The following is a 16,811-nucleotide window of genomic DNA, read 5'->3' as shown; positions in this document are numbered from 1 at the left end:
AGAGGTAACATTAAAAGGAACAAATGAGTATCTGTAGGAGGTGGTCTGGATCAAATTGTAGATGTTTATATTTAACATCCATATAGCCTCTACTTACTGTAGACTTAGAGGAAGGAAAAGTATCCTAAAAAAATGTCTACAAATCATCCATTAGTTATCGTGTACCATTTTATCTTTCAGGAGGTCATGGTTAAAGCTGGAGCTGACATGATTACCACCATGGATAAGATAAAACTGATTCAAAGAATAAAAATGAACTGCTGCTTTTGTTAAAACATGAAAGACAGTCGATAAAATCAAGACATGAGCTATGTAGCGATATTAGACTGGAAAGATTGTTCAGCATTGTAGACTGCTTCATTCATCAAATTGCACCTTGTAGAATGTTCTTTTATGGTGACTAGACGAAGACACACCGTTTAATCTTCACGCCAAGATGCCACATGAGGTGATCATTAATATGGATATTAACCCATTTGTGTACAAAAATTGTGAGCGAAGAACCTTTCACGTCTTAGATCTTTTGCCTGAGCTTAAGAAAAATGGGAGCGAAAACAAATGTTGCATTTATATTTTTGCTGAATGTATATTTCCAGTTCAAGACCACAAATGGGCACAATAATTAATGCTTTTATCTGATTTTCTACAAAGGGATCATGAAATTATTATAAATAATTTAAACTGATAAATAATTTCCGGTACCAGTCCCTTGATGGGCATTGATATCATCAGAATTACATTTTAAAGTAATTTTTTGAAAACAAAAATTAACCGTCGGCTCACTGTAAATAAATGGCTGCTGCCTGAGTATTATATGTTTCCTAGGTAACTTGTATCCAAGAGATTTTGATCAAAATTCTTATTGTGTGTTTGTGGCCTAAGACTTCAGATTCCTTTGAGAGGAAGAAGGAATTTTCTTACCATATATCAACAAAGTTTATGCAGCCATTTTAAGAAATGACCAAGGGAACCTCTGTATATCAAATAAAGAATTCAGTCGCATGTGGTGGCTGTGTGTTCATTTGACAGATGTGCAGAATGTGGATTTTTTCTTTCTTCTGTATGTGTGCTATTTCAGTCCTTAACCCAAATCTTCAGGGCAGTGGAGGTCTTCATCCGGGACAAGTATGAGAGGAAAAAGTACTACGATAAGGAGGCCTTGGCTACAGCTCCCGTGAGTTTCAACAACACCTTCTTAAGTCATAATTTGTGAGAATTTTGGCTTTCCAGTCCATGGTATTATGATAAAGAGTTGTTTGGTTTGAGGCCATTTTTGTAAACACAGCATCAGTGGCTCTGTGTGGCATAGGCTGTAAATCTCTGATTCTGTCATTGTGTAAATACGCTTCAATTTTTGCTCTTTTGTAGAATGGCTGGCAAGTGTTTTGCTAGTTAAAAACAATAGCATCATCTGCATACAAATTTATGTGGAAGCTCAAAGAGAAATTATTTTCTGTTGCGTGTCTGTTGCTGCAAAATTAAAAGATGAACGTTAGAGAGAGAAAATGGTTTTGCCTGCTATCACATTTAAAGTCCTATCCTGCTACCCATCACATTGGACATCTTTGAATGAGTTCCAGCACTAACTTTTCAGCCAAAGCACTTTTGGTTGGCTTCCAGCATCTTTTTCTTTCACTCATCCAGTTTTCCAGAGCTTTAATCTCGCACACTGCTGCTGTTAAATGTTTGGAAGGATGTGAAACACAGTCCGTCAGTAACCTTTTGAAAAACAAACACTGTTGTGTTGTTGTGATATTGGCCTTGATCAGTTGATAGAGATTCAAGAGCATGTGTCAGGGTTAAGACTCAACCTCCTTTTGTTTGAATGAAGGAAGAGAACAATGTTGTGTAGGTGGGTATATATGTGGGTGCACAACTCCAATGGTTGTTTCCAAAGAGATTATATGTGTGAGGTATGTGCGTGCTAGAGGGAACAGCACATCGCTTCACACTATCACTATCACGCCATCTCACGAGGAAGCATACGTAAAAAAAAGAAGACAGACATGGTGCAACAAGTGTCTGTAGTAGCACTTCTCTGTGAGGAAAACACAATGAAATTAAATTTTCATGAATCAGTTTTAATACCAGTCCATATCAGTAGCGTGTACGAGCTAACGTTAGCCTTAAAGGCTACAGCGCGTACTGCTGCTTGTTGACATTTTCTTCTGCTCTGTGACTGCTTTCTCACTGGCTATTGTGGTTCTGCTTGAAATGTACTGACGTAATCATCCCGATTAATGCCTAATGTGTTTGAAATAAATTGGGATGGCACGGATGAGTCTGGGAGCACATCAGGAGGCTTAAAACATGATTTGGAACACCACAATTATCTGGGCAGATAATCATTTCTGACAGCGATTGTCAAGATGGTTGAATCTGTCCCTTAATCAGGCCCAAAAAATTATACCTTCTATAAATTATATCAGTAACAGGCTGTAACATGTTAGAAAAAAACAAAACAAAACATTTGAAATGATCTCATGATCACTTGCTCGTGGGGGATAAAGACTCTGTATCAAACTGACTAGATATAGTGCTACTTTTGAAAGCCTTGTACAGTAGCTGCTTGAGCTAACCTTAACGCTAACCCATGAGGCTACATGTAAACAAAACGCAGCCTTTCAACATCCAAAGACTGCAATCAAAATGGCCTCCTGTTTTTTTTTGAGGAGTTTGCGAATTAAATTTTTCACCAGTCGCATTCGTGCCCTGTGCATTCCTATTTTGGTAACATGGGAAAAGCATTTTTTTTTTGATGACAGCAGTCCCTTTTTTGGTTTTCTGGCACAGCCTCTATCTTCCCTTCATACACTCTCTTCTTTCTGGGCAAGCTTGCAACCTTGGATGCCAATCCACTGGCAGCTTTGTTAATTTACTCAGATTCTGCTGATTGGTTGTCGTTTTCTTGCTTTATATATTTGTATTGTGTGCAAGTGGAATATGTGGATATATTGTGTCCTTTTCTGTCTATTTTTGTGATTGGTAGTTTGTACATGATGTTTTATTTAGAAAATTGATCGGATTCACAATGCCGTCCATGTGGGGATTCCTTGTTTGGCTGAAATCTGCTCTGACTTGATAGATGCGCTGTCTGTCCAAAACTGACTCACCCCTTATTCCCGATGAAGTGGCATGCTTCTGTGCTTTTGGGATGTGCCAAAGACGCTCTGTGGCACGACAGCATTGACTAGAATGGCAACGATGTGGTGCAGTCATTATGTGATGCCTACAACATGTGCACAGTATGCCGTGGCATCACACATTGTGCAGGGCACACATGATCACCATGTAAAATTTTTTTTGCACATATCAAGTTTTGAGGCACTGTTAATGTTTCATTGAAGTGTGTCAGCTAAGAAAACTACTTCTCCAAGCAATGTCATTGACCAACTCAGAAAGTTGTTAGCACTCGGAAAAATTAGTCAGGAGTCCTAATTTCTCTATGTTTCATCCATAAAAGTGAAATGTTTTTCCTGGACAAACAGATCAAACTCAACCACTGAAATAGGTTTGCAAGGAGGAAACTGTTAACTAGACTATCATCTGCTATGAAGAAACACACAAACTAAATTCCACTGTGTAAAAGCTGTGAAAAAAAGGGTGTGAAATAAAAATATTCAAATATAACCAAATGTGCTACATGATGAAGTGACTTGTCTTTCTCTAGCCCATCTTTATCTTCTCTCTTTCTCTTCTACTCATTGTGCCTGTTTTCTGCCCTTCGTTCTCTACTCCCTTGTTGTTTCTCCTTCCTGTTTCTCTTTCTCTCTCTCTGTCTCTCTCTCTCTCTCTCCCTCCATTTTCTCTGCTTTTCTCTGAAGCATTGCCAACAGCTAGACTGTGATCTAGGATCTGTTTCTGCCACCCACACAGACGGCTCAGCTTTTATATGCAAATTAATTATTAAAAACAACTCATTATCACTTTAAGCAGTTTCGTGCAGATGGAGAAAGACGGAGGAGAGGCAGGCTACAGTAACCCTTGGCCAGTGTGTGTGTGTGTGTGTGTGTGATGGAATGAGAGTGAGGAATGTGTAGCTTATTTGTTGTGCTCTTATAAAAGAGAAACTGTTTGTGTGTGTGTTTGTGTGTGTGTGTGTGTGTGTGTGTGTGTGTGTGAGTGTGTGTTTGTATGTGTGTGCCTGCCTCCTCACTGGACTTACATCATCCTACAGTTCTGTGTCAGTTTGTGACTATTTCAGGCTGATGTGTGCCTTCAGTTAAAACTGGATATGGTCAGTGTTCGTGCTGTCACATGATGGACAGGATACATTTGCAACAAATACATAAAAGCACGATTTAAAATATTTTTTTACAAAATACTACTAAAATTTCAACAACAATTCTATGTTGGTGCAAACTGATTTGCGCCTATCTAAAGTTCTGAGTTTGCTACAGTGTTCCGAATCCCAAAAAGCTGTACTTCCTTCTCAGCAAAAGATTAATTTCCCTTTACGGGCATAATGTTCCCCCACAGATTACGAAGCAGATGCTGCAAAATCATTAAACAGTGTAAACTTTACATCGTGTCTACAAAATAAAAGCTTTCTTTTTCTTTTGACTAACTGGGAATCTACATGCAGTCTCACTTGAATTGTTTTTAAAAATTAAACATTAGAATTTTTTAATTGAAAAGAATCCGCGAGGCAGTTGGATATGTCCAGTAACCTCATCTTTTACAACAACAATAACAATAATAATAATTTTTTATTGGTATAACCCTTTTCCAAAGTGCTTTACATAAAATAAGACACAAAGCCTGCAGAAAAGAGAGTAATGATAATGCACCCAATATGGAAACATTTACAAACATGTTGGAAATACAAATATGCTTCATTGAAACCAAAAACTAATAAATGGAATGGTTATAAAAGTGAGTTTTTAGAAGAGACTTAAAGATGAAACTGATACTACAAGCTTAAATTCCTTGTTCAAAGTACAGGTGCTGTAACAAGAACACCATTACTAAATAGTTGTCATTTCTCACATACTCCAAATGGAGACCAAAAGTTGACCCTCAAAAAGGTGAAGTCTGACACTTGAAATTTATTGGATCCATCCGTGACACGTTACATCCAAGTAGCAGCAATTACTGTCAAAAATCATTTTAATAGTTAGTAATCAACTGGAGCAGCCAAACTGAACACATTCACTGCATGAGACACGCTCATCCCTGTGTTGCGTATCTGTATTTTTGTGACAGGTCTAATTTTTCTTTTATCATGCAAAAACACAGTGCTCCAGGCATTAAGAATGACAGAACGGGACAAGAACACTATAAAAACGTCTCCCTGCTCTCTTGTTTACCTTTTTCGATGTAAAGTTCAAAATAAGGTAGCAAACAAAGCTTCTGCAGATCAAGATGACTTCAAAAGTCAGCGATACTGTAAATTTAGGCACTAACATGGAAATATCCTCATGTCATGATCTTGTGTTTTAGTTCTGACAATTTTGATACAATCATTCCAATCAAAAAGCCTTATTGCTGTAGACACAGACAACGGTGTCTTGTTCATGTTGGAGTTTGAAGCCATTACATTCGTGTGTGTGTGTGTGTGTGTGTGTGTGTTTGTATCTTTGTGTTGTTAGATGCAGGAAGTGGAGGAGAGACAGAATAATGTTCTTTTATAACAGACAGTGTGCAGTACTTTGTTCACAGTTACAATTGTTCCCATGCAGCATGAGCTCATTGTTCTGCTATGAGTGAGTCGGTAGGTGTGTGTGTGTGTGTAGTGTGTGTGCTTGTAGTGTGTGTCAGTGGAAGGACCACACATTACTCCATGTAACTGGATTCAGAGAGACATCACAGTGAATCTTGCAAACTCAATGATTGGCCTAAAAACTGTCATAAGACAGTTAGCCTGGAGGAAGTGGCTGTTGTTTTTCAACCTTATTCGCCTGTGTTAGTCATAGGGATGTCTTGTCTGCAGTGTCCACAGTGTGTGTTCCTGCAGCCAGCTGTAGCAGCCTAGTTAACTTCTGTCATCCAGTGACATGTCTGATTCAGACGTCAGAGCTTCAGGGAGACTGTGGTGGAGTTTGTTGAACATAGATTTCTTTCTCTGTTGAAATTGCACTCAAGAGTTCAGTGTTCTATCTTGGAAGAGTACACCCTCGACTTTTACATAATCCTTGTCATTTTATGTAATACTTCTGTATTATGCCAAGATTAATGTAGGCAGAAATTAACATCACTTTCGCAGCCTCTTTAAAATGATCTCATTAGGAATGATTGAGGAACACGTACATTAAGACAGACATTAAACGTAACTGGTCATCGTGTGTGTGTGTGTGTGTGTTTGCTTGCACATGCATGTGTGTAATTACAAGTGCAAAAAAAATACTCTCCAGGTGTACGTCTGTTCTTCGATCCACGTATTTAGACTGGTGCTTTACATAGAGCGTGTTTTCAGCCCACGATAACAAAGACACGCCTAAAATGATGCTGTCTAACTGTGACTCATACCTCTTTTTCATTTTGAGTGTTGACATGCTGCTCTCATATCTTTAGGGACACCAGCAGTGTCACCAGACTTTAGTCCACCACTTTTCTCCATACTAAAATATTTCATCTTTTGGATAAATTGCTATAAAATGTGGAAAACATACTCCCGCGCTCCTGAGAATGAATTGTAGTCATTTTGCTTTGCTGTTATTAGTTATGAATATCAATTTGTGTACTCATCAAATATTGACATTATTATCAGCGTCAATTACTTAAAAACTAAATGCTATCACGTTATCACACTGAGCTTTGATGGCAAACATGATCATTGTAATATATTGACATGACAGACAGAAATACCTGCTCAGAGTATTCATGTTAGGATTGTCACTGTGAGGTCAGAACTGGAGAAGCCTCTTGGATAAGAGTTGCAACGTCTTCTTCACCAAAAGAATTTGTATGTTCATGTATTCAACTTCAGGATATTCATTGACAGCACTTGTGGACAACTGCATGTGGCTCTTGGTCTCGTTGTCCAACATGATTAATGAATTGATGTTGCTTTTCACTGCAAATCGATCAGACTGCTACCACTAAAGATAGCTTGTCATTTAATCTCTGCTTTGTTTTATGAAATATTTATCAGTATTCAGTGCCACAGGAGCATGCATAGGGTGCCTCCACACCACCTGCCAATTCCTATTCACACACACTTTCTTTACGTTCTAATGAAGCGTCTTCTGATGCTAAGCTATGGCACATCGTGTTTCTCAAGGTCATGAGTTGTTTTGATTCCTCAACCATCAGACACTCTGACTCAGGCGACCCAGTGGGGTTTGATCAAGTCTCAGCTTGAACTCAGTCTGCTGTCTTGATCTGGAGGGACCTGAAGGCTTTCTTGACTGCCTCTGTATTATTAGAGATGGCCCTCCTCTACCTCTCGTGTGTGACTCTGAGTGAGGTGCAGGCGCTGCAAAGCATCAGCAACCTACCTCACCAGATTAACACTTTGCTGTTCAGCCTTGTCTGTGGAAGTCACTGGCAAAGCTATCGTATTCTTCCCAGTAGACGCTAAGCTCCAGCATGTTCTTCATTGCCTCTGACATCCTGAGACCACAGTCAGCTGCCACTCCTGTGCAGTGAGGAGAAGCTCTGTTTTGTTTTGTTTTTCTGGGCAACTTTAATGAAGCTGCTGGTTAGTTTCATCAGACCAATAGAGGGTAACACTTAAGTGCAACATATTCTTATAAAACTAAATGTCCATCTCATTCAAGTCCTCGCCAATTCAGTTCACACAATGATCATAAGGTTCATTGTGGCCAGGTCAATCTCTGGGATACATGGGATACTATGCACGCTCCATCAGGAGAGCTGGCTACCTCCCGTTAGCGCACTAATATGAGTGTGGATAAATAATTTAATCACCTGGCTCTTCTAGACTGTGCAAAATATTAGTACACCAAATAAATCAAAGTCCAACAGGGAAACGAGCAACTCTGCTCGATGGTTTACACAAACATACAAGTGAAAATAACAGCTGAGTAGACCACAGTCGGGACAGCTACTCCCTGTAAGCCCTCTGCTAACTTCAGCGTGGATAAATATTCCATGATGTGGCTCTTCCACCTTCCAGTTGCGACTGTATATGACAACTGGATGAAATTGTGAGACTGACACAAGTCATTTTACGAGGTTTGTGTGACGCTCAACACAATTTATCTTTTTTTTTTTTTACAGCTGGAAACTTTAACGAAGGAGTACTCTTTAGAGGACCATATGACATCATTTTCTGCGCTGCAGCTACAACTATTTACCAAGTTTAATGCTAGGGGAGGCAGATCATTAAATTAGCAAACTAGAATGATTAGAAAAAAAAAATTGCTCAAAAGGCAAGCCTTGCTCGTAATCCAATAAGAGTGGCTAGTGAGACTTCGCTTACATTACAGACATTGCTCAAGGTCACTCCGTTGAGCGTGACTCACCGTTTGAAAACACTTTTAGATCTAATCCCACCCCTCAGGCTCCCTCATTCTTCTTTATTAGTCTCTGTGTAACTATTTCACTTTGCTTCACCGAGCGTCTTCTCAAAGACTACAAATGAAGCAGTTAAAGGTCTACCTATCAGACAAGTTTCAGTTTAGATGTTCACCATCTTTCTCTCTCACACTATCAGTAGTTGCCATTGTGGAGCGCTAGACCCTTCTATCTCCAAGTCCTAATATCTATTCAACCTCTGTTCATCCTCATTCACCCAGCCAGCGCTACTCCTCTTGTTATCTGTCTTCTCTTTATCATTGTACAGTCCTCCTCCTGTATTCCTCTCAGTGTTCCCCTTTACCCTCCAGCCTTTTTTTCCTCTATCTTCATCATCAACCCATCTGTGTCTCTTTAGTGCTGTGTCGACATCTCCGGCAGCATCAAAGTCAGAAGAGGAGGACGTTTTAAAGAGAGAGAGGCAAAAGACATCAACAGAATAAGTAGGGGGCTAGAAAGTGCTCTGAATTCACATCTCAGCTGCATTCATTCACCACCACAGGCAACAAGAGCAAGCAGTCCTTTGATGCCCTAACAGTTGAGGAGGGAGGGAGGAAGGGAGGAAGATAGAAATAGAGAAAAATGAGATATGGAGAAAACATTTTTCAGTTCTGCCCTCAGAAAGGCATGTTAGTTCGTACCCTGAGGTTAGTAGAGAGCAAAGGAGGAGGGGAGGGAGGAAGGGAGGTGGGTGTGGTGTGAAGGAGGGGTTAGCTTTAGTTGTTGAAGTTACCTCTCACAGCAGATGCATTTTTCCATGGATAACCATCTTACCGACGTCTTTTGTTACAGATAGAAGAAATGTAGACAGACATTATGTTAAGCACTAATGAAGTCCATAAGAATAATCGTCTATATTGAAGCTAAAAAATACTATATACATAAATAAAATGTACCGGATGTCAAAAAGCAAAAATTTAATTGTAATACACACAAGTTGGGGACTGCTGTCCCATCACTGCAGTAAAGTCATGAATAATAAACTCAGAGGGATGAGTGATCTGTAACGAACTTGACAAAGTGTTTCACCATTCAAAAAGAAATAAAGGAGTTAAAAGATTAATTGTAAATTAAAAGGTAATCCATGACTCATCAGTAATATGAAATTAAGTTTCTAAGTGTGCTGTATAGACAAATGTATAATATCATTATCAGTGAATTAGGCTAAACGAATATTGTGATTCTCGTGTCTGAGCAGATGAAAAGTCATCGTAGGCTGCTAGTACAAATACCCCTTAGCGCTGATAAAGCTGGAGGGAGCTTGGCGTTGTACGTACGGACCACACACATCCATAATGTATCCATGTAGGATTTATAGTCTTTTGGATGTACAGCATAAGATTTGGTTGGGTATCAGTTGAAGCTGGGAGTCCTGTGGTCAGAGATAATCCAAGCTGCTTGATTGCCATCAGAGAGGGTCTTCTACCCCGTGCATTCACTTTCATTCCTCACTTTCAGTAAGTGAGCGCAAGCGCGTGACTAACCGCATATCCTGGTTAAGAAAAAGAAAAATCGGTTTTAGATTAAGATTCTATTTTTAAATGATCTCTGTGTAGTGCTGAACAATTTATCAAAATGTTGTTCAGTGACAATAAATGAAGCACAATGGTGCTGCAGAGATATTGCAATGTGCAAGCGATGTTCTACAGACTTCAGGAAACATCTTTGTTTAGTACAGCTCCCTGCACACACCACACCATTGTCATATCGATGTTTTTCAATTAAAATGTGAATAAAGAAAGATATTTCCATCTTATTTTGTGACTAAATGATATCAAAGTGGCAAATAAAGAAAAATGATAACAATTTTATCCAAATCGTTCAGCTTTAAATCAAAGTTACAATTTTGGCAGTGTTAACTCCAGAACACTTAGAATGACATTTAGGGTGATATATCAGTGTCATCCTTCACACGATCCTTCCGCTGCGCCCACCTTCACAGGTAATTTCGCTCCCCCATTGCTAGGATCAGAGTCTGTCATCTCGGTCACTGCAATTCTCACCCTTGGCATCATTATGGCACAGTTGGTATATAGAATGGTTTGATCACTGTCCAGCCTTCAGCAGTCTGCTGCTTCTGCATTTGCTTACCCTTCTTTAAAGCACACAGTATCAAAATTCCTTCATGCTTCTTAGCCGGGAAAGACTGTGATGCTCAGTTTTAGCTAACTACACCCACATAAGGATCTCCGGCTTGATCATCCAGGACAGGAGTGTACAAACATTTGCCCTATGAGGGCCTAAACTCAAACAGAATCATGGGAGAAAAGAAAACATGTATTGCGTTGTTGTCTGTTTAGGTCTTCATTTTTTCTTTCTTCCTTCGCACTAATCAGACATCCTGATGTCACTCTGCAACTTGAAAATAGAAATGAAAAATAGAAATATACTCAAAATATATTATTAATGATCTTACATTCAAAGAGCATTCTTCATATTTAAAGAGAAACTGCATTTAATTTTTGTGACCCTTTTTGCTTTACTTCACTAAAGCTACATTGGACAGCAAACTAAAGAAAAAAGCATTAACAGTGATCTATACGATGTAATTATTTTTATTGTAAGGTATTTTTTCGAATTTAATTATTTATTTATTCTGCATCTGCATCTGCTTGGCCAAATCGAACCTGAAGGTGGGCTAAATTTGGCCCCATTGGCCCCATTTTGGGTAGCTGTGCTCAAGGAGAACCTTTTTGATTCCTGGCAGAGCCTTTTTTAAAGGTTCCACCTGGAACCCCTTTAGAGAGTTGCAATTGGAACCCAATATAAAAGATTGTAGCCACAACTATCAAGGTTCCACCAAGAACCAACTATGAAAGGTTCTACAGAGAACTCTTTCCTTTGTCATGGTTTCATCCAGAACCCTGAACTCAGAACCTCATACTCACACCAAATGCAAAGTAAATTGTTTGTGTAATTAAATTGCATCTAAAGTCTATGCAAATATATGAATGGCTGCAAATTTGCATCTGTTTCCATCAGGCAGCCCAAGTAGCAATGAGTGAATGGTGCAAGCACAATATTTATGAAGCCAATGGTGTGTTTTTGCCTCTCTGCATATTGGTGCAAGTTATAGATATTGAACTGGGAGGGAAAAAAGAAGGACCAGCCGAGTGTTGCTTGTTCCACACGCTCCAGTACTGTCGAGCCATCCACGCTAGGCGGTAGATTTTGGGATGATCTGGCAGGGTGCATCAGAGATATGCCTGCCCTTCCTGGGGCTGTTGTCAAGGATTATGAGGGCTGACTCCCTGTCATCAGAAGCTTTAAACTGCTGTTAATATGCCAACAATCTCCTCTAACAGCAGCTAGAAATATGCCGAGGTTTGGATTTCACTTACTTTGAAAAATAAACCACACGTGTATGGCACCTTTTGCTCTTCTACGTCACACTAGAGCCTTGTGTAGTCAGCTGTGTTTGTGTTCGCTGCTGCTGCTATTGTCCGAGTCCGACCTAAAACAGGCCTAACCGCAACATCAGCCACTGACATCGGCAAATTACAAAGGAACACGGTACAAAGGTCTTTATTTGTGACCGAGGGACGAGCCGAGGGCGAGATGAGTTCCCCACCCATTGCCACATAGAGATATCAAAGACAATAAGCACAATTATTACTGGTTGAACGTAATAATGGCACACATCAGAATTATACAAACAGCACATATACATTTGATTGTGTATGCACGCTAAACTTGAGCAGCCTGTTTCCCAAATAGAGGCAGATGAGCGTGAGGCAGCACAGGCTGATGTATTGGTGCATCCCTAGCTGGCTCAGTATTATAGCTATTGTTTGTCGCTTTGTACAAAGGCCTCTGCTAAATTATGTAATTTATTGATTTCATCTGCATCATCCTGACAATGAATTGATGCTGGCTGTATCAAGTGGGTAAAGTGTCCTTGTGACCAATTTAGTGCATGCTAAGCTGTGGAAAGCGCATGCCAAACTTTCTAGAACCTAACAATACTGGACTTTCTTGGTGCAAAAATCACTATCCTAGCTCAGTGCTTTACTTAAAATATCAGATCCATTCACATTGTTGTATTTATGAGGAATAGACCAGGAATGGAGAGATTTGCAAATACTGCCAAGTACATAAATTGAATTTGATAAACCAAAGACAGATTTACTATAAGCTGAAGAATCGCAAGTTCCTACTCTAAAAAACATGACAGAAGAGAAATAAAAAATGGCTTGTGGAAACAACCACCCACAGTTGCTGTTTAACTGTGGAGTGCAAATCAAGCCTTGCACCCTGTCTCACAGGTCAATGGCAGGTTAATGTATGTCATCTGTGTAAGTGTGTGAGACTATACCTTGACACCACTCCTTGTCTGCTGCTGTGCGATAGAGTACTCTGCTGTGGCAGAGAAAATCCTGCATCAGTCCTTTCAATTAACTTTATCTTTGCATCACTTTTCTCCTCACTACACCTTTTGTCCTCCTTTGTTTTTTTCATTTTTATGCCTGTCTTCATTTTTCTTCTCTCTTCCAGCAGAAGTCATCTGAAGCCACACCCTTCTCCACCTTGCCATCCTCCCAGGCTGAGCGGAGCAGGCAGGAGGTTTGTTATTAGGCGGTGCTGCAGTGTCTTGTTTGGGTTTTGGTGATGTTGTGCTCCTTTGTTGTGGTGTTATTGTCAGGTATGAGTGCTATCAGTGTATAGCGATACCAGTGGAAGAACCGGAACAATCGACTTGTCACTTAGCAACAGACCAGCCTACTCTTTGACTTTTTAAAAAAAAAATAGTGATCAAGTGTTTGTTGATCACTCCAAATAACCAACATGGAATTTTTATTTGATCACGTTGTTACTGAGATTAAACTAGGTCGAACACGGTTAAAAGGGATTATAATCCATTTCACACAAACACAAATATTTGATCACAGCCATAGAAAACAAAAGATCAAAAATATTAAAAAGCACAATGTGTGTTCTTCTACTAATGATAATAAATCTATAAAAACTCCTACCACTATTTCTTTTTGTTGTTATCATTATGTACAGTCATAAGGAAAACATTTAAATTCAGGATTAAACTACTTATTAAATTTATTCCCTCTAACATTACTATTGACATTTCTTCTCTGTCATGTCTCCTTGGAGCTTCTCTACCACTGAGTGAGTCGCAGTGGAGGTGTTCGTGCCGACAGCATTTTACAGTTTTATGTCAGCATCATTGTCACCTTCAAGTGAAGCATGAGGTTCTTGTTTACCTTTTAATTGCCTCTGAGTCATGATGATGCCTGTCTGACGCTGTCTGCTTACCCTCATCTCTGACCTGTGATTGGTCTGGTGAGATGGTGATTGCTGTCCATCACTGCAGCTATGTTGAACTACATGTCCGCTTCATGTCAGTCATGCAGCTTCATGCTGCACACTAGGGCTAGATGAGGCCCTACTTGCGAAAATGAATCCTTCCTCACAGTGTGTACTCTCTATTTAGGTAAGGGCGGTGTTGATCTTTGATACCACAGAGCACTGCTCCTTTGATCCGCATTGGCAGCATGGACATGAACTCATTCCATAACCAGTTAAAAACATAGCCAACGTGATATGCCGAGGAGGATCTCATCTGTAATTTGCTATGTTTTATTAGCGATGATCAGATGGGAGTATCACAGCCTGCTAATGCTGCCTGAGTAAATTGGCCAATTCTGGACTCATTAGCTCATAATTAATAGAGTCAGACACTTAGTGCCTGCCAGAGCCTCAAAGATCACACTCAACTGATGAATATTTTCATAAAGATAAAACCTAAATATAGCCTGTTTGCTGTAATGGTCCAAGAATGTGAAGTTAGCTATCATTTTAGACTAATTACACCACAAAACATATATTTTTTTAAATCAGTGTAAATTACAGAAAATAGTGACCTTACATGGGCAGTACGGTGGTGCAATGGTTAGCACTGTCACCTCACAGCAAGAAGGTTCTGAGTTCGAGCCCTGGCTCGAGCACGGGGTCTTTCTCTGTGGAGTCTTCATGTTCTCCCTGAGCCTGTGTGGGTTCTCTCTGGGTACTCCGGCTTCCTCCCACAGTCTAAAGACATGCAAATGGAGACGAGGCTAATTGATACTCTAAATTGACCATAGGTATGACTGTGAGTGTGAATGGTTGTCTGTCTATATGTGTTGCCCTGTGATGGACTGGTTACCCGTCCAGGGTGAACCCCACTTCTCGCCCAAAGGCTGCTGGGATAGGCTCCAGCCCCCCCGTGACCCTTAACAGGATAAGCAGTAGAAAATGGATGGATGAATGGATGCATGGAGTGACCCCCCACATGCCTCCAAAACAACATAAAAGGTAGCAATAGATTAATAGATTTTGTCCATTTTTACTCTGATTTGGCAGTAAATTAAAATTCACTCGTTGACATATTTATTTTGTAATACCCATCTTAATTTAAACAGGTATAAAATAGCCCCTAAATTATTTCGTTGTTCTTATTGGAACAGGGGATACACTAAGAGACACAGACTACTGTCGTTACCATAATGGCTGGACTTTAGGCTTCATCTGCTAAGCTAAAGCTTTCCTCTCTGGCATCCTGACAGTCATTAGCTAAAGCCTGTTGGTAGCTGGCATCAGCAGTGGCTCATTTACAAATAACAAAGCAAGAGAGAACCATTAACCTGAAAACACTACATCAACTCTCTGTACGCTAATAATGTCTGCACATTAAACCTGCATGGTGAGTGCATTAAAATCACATTAAGGAATGAGATCTAATTGTTTTCAACCTGATGTGAGGTAGAGAACATCTTTACGATTAGGACTCATGTTTCCTCCTGCTTAATATCACAATGGATATCCAGTGGTGATTTAATTAACAAAAGCACGCTCGCTTTGCATGCTTAAGCAGTATGTGTGTAATTTTATTACAGGACAGGAACGTGTCAGTAACCAGTGGAACTTGGAGCACTTCTGCACGCTTGGTGCATGCTTGTTTTAGTGTTTATAGAGTCACAGATTTTCTAGGAACACGTCATGAACAGATTCAGTCATAGTGCCTTAGAACGCTTGTATTTCTGAATCGAACAGTTCAAATCCTTACAGTAACATTAATTGGTACAAAGCTGAGCAATTAACTGAATATATCCAAATTGCTGTTGATGACATACCAGCTGTCTGCCTTTACAAAAGCAGTATTCGAACAGACCACTTAATATTGCTGCCAAAAACATTAGACTCTCAGCTCACAATGACATTTTTGGTGATGTTTGTCTGTCAGCAGAATTATGCAAAGATTATGAGGATAAATTTCTAAATGGGAAATTTCCCAAGGAAGATTCCATGACATTTTGCTCTCTTTTTTTCATTCACTTAAACACTTAAACATTTTATTCAGCCAGATTATTCATCGTGCTACCTAGTGGATACAGGAAGTAAATTTGATGTTACAAACATCATTTTCATCAAAATTACTCTGTATTGTCTTCACCTGCGCGGCACGGTGGTGCAGTGGTTAACACTGTTGCCTCACAGCAAGAAGCAGCACTTTGGCAACATTTGTGGGTGCGGGAAGTAAAATTTGCACCACAGTGCACACATTACCATGCTCCTTCATGTAAAATCCTGATCCAATCCACTACCCTCTCCCTCTTTGGAAAAGCCACACTCTGTGACTTGCTTGAGGCTTGCGAGGGCCCACCCATCATGCCAGGGCCAAAGGGTCACCTTGTAGTGAAGTATCCGCTTCCTGAGTGCTCTCTAGTTTTTATTATGTATTTGTGGACCCCTGTCTTAGAGGACCTACAACGAGCCGCAGAGCCAGTGAGGACATTTTCTTTCAGCATCAAAAGGCTCTTAGAAAAAGGAAGGAAAATAAGAAAAAGGCTTCCCTGAGCCAAAAAGACACATTGAAACTATGAAAATTCCTAGAAAACTAGAACAGCTGAGGATCTCTAAAACTTTTGACCAGTAATGTATGAATATGTAATATTAATGTTTGAAGTTTTCTTTTAATTTCAAGAGTAGATTTTAGTCTCTAGTGATTAAAAACTCTTTTGGAAGCTCCCACTCTGTCAAGAGTAGAATTTTGAAGGAATCTTACCGCCGACTCTGTATTTCATCCACAGAAGGAACGTGAAAAGAAAAAAGAAGACAGGAAGAAAGACAAGGATGTTGATAAAGTGGAGGGACACAACAATGCAAAGGTACAAGCAGTGCTGGAGGTAGATTGCGTGTAACTCAGACAACAACGAATTTATATTGATCTGACACCATAGAAATGATCAACTCACAGCAGCATTCACAGTCAGAGTTATTAACATGAGTTAATGCTGCACAAATCAATAGTTTCATTTTATTGCTAATTGAACCGGCAC

At 39.7% G+C, this 16,811-nt stretch overlaps 1 protein-coding gene across 6 annotated transcripts in view; it reads left to right on the top strand.

Moving 5' to 3' along the window:
- Window positions 1-16,811, top strand: part of smap1 (small ArfGAP 1) — a 121,108-nt gene that overhangs the window by 23,342 nt on the left and 80,955 nt on the right. For 2 of the 6 annotated variants that reach the window (XM_086179576.1, XM_086179575.1), the window contains exons 4-6: window positions 1,099-1,174; window positions 12,976-13,044; window positions 16,563-16,640. In XM_086179576.1, the coding sequence (XP_086035702.1) occupies window positions 1,099-1,174; window positions 12,976-13,044; window positions 16,563-16,640 (223 nt within the window). The remainder of the gene's footprint in view (window positions 1-1,098; window positions 1,175-12,975; window positions 13,045-16,562; window positions 16,641-16,811) is intronic. The other 4 variants (XM_086179577.1, XM_086179579.1, XM_086179578.1 and 1 more) reach the window with 4 other exon arrangements.

The sequence above is a fragment of the Aulostomus chinensis genome, chromosome 16 (assembly GCF_037954235.1).
Source record: "Aulostomus chinensis isolate RoL2024-O1b breed Wild chromosome 16, RoL_Achi_v1.0, whole genome shotgun sequence".
In the NCBI taxonomy this organism is placed as follows: domain Eukaryota; kingdom Metazoa; phylum Chordata; class Actinopteri; order Syngnathiformes; family Aulostomidae; genus Aulostomus; species Aulostomus chinensis.
Note: the sequence above shows the minus strand (reverse complement) of the source record. Positions and strands in the feature narration are given on the sequence as shown.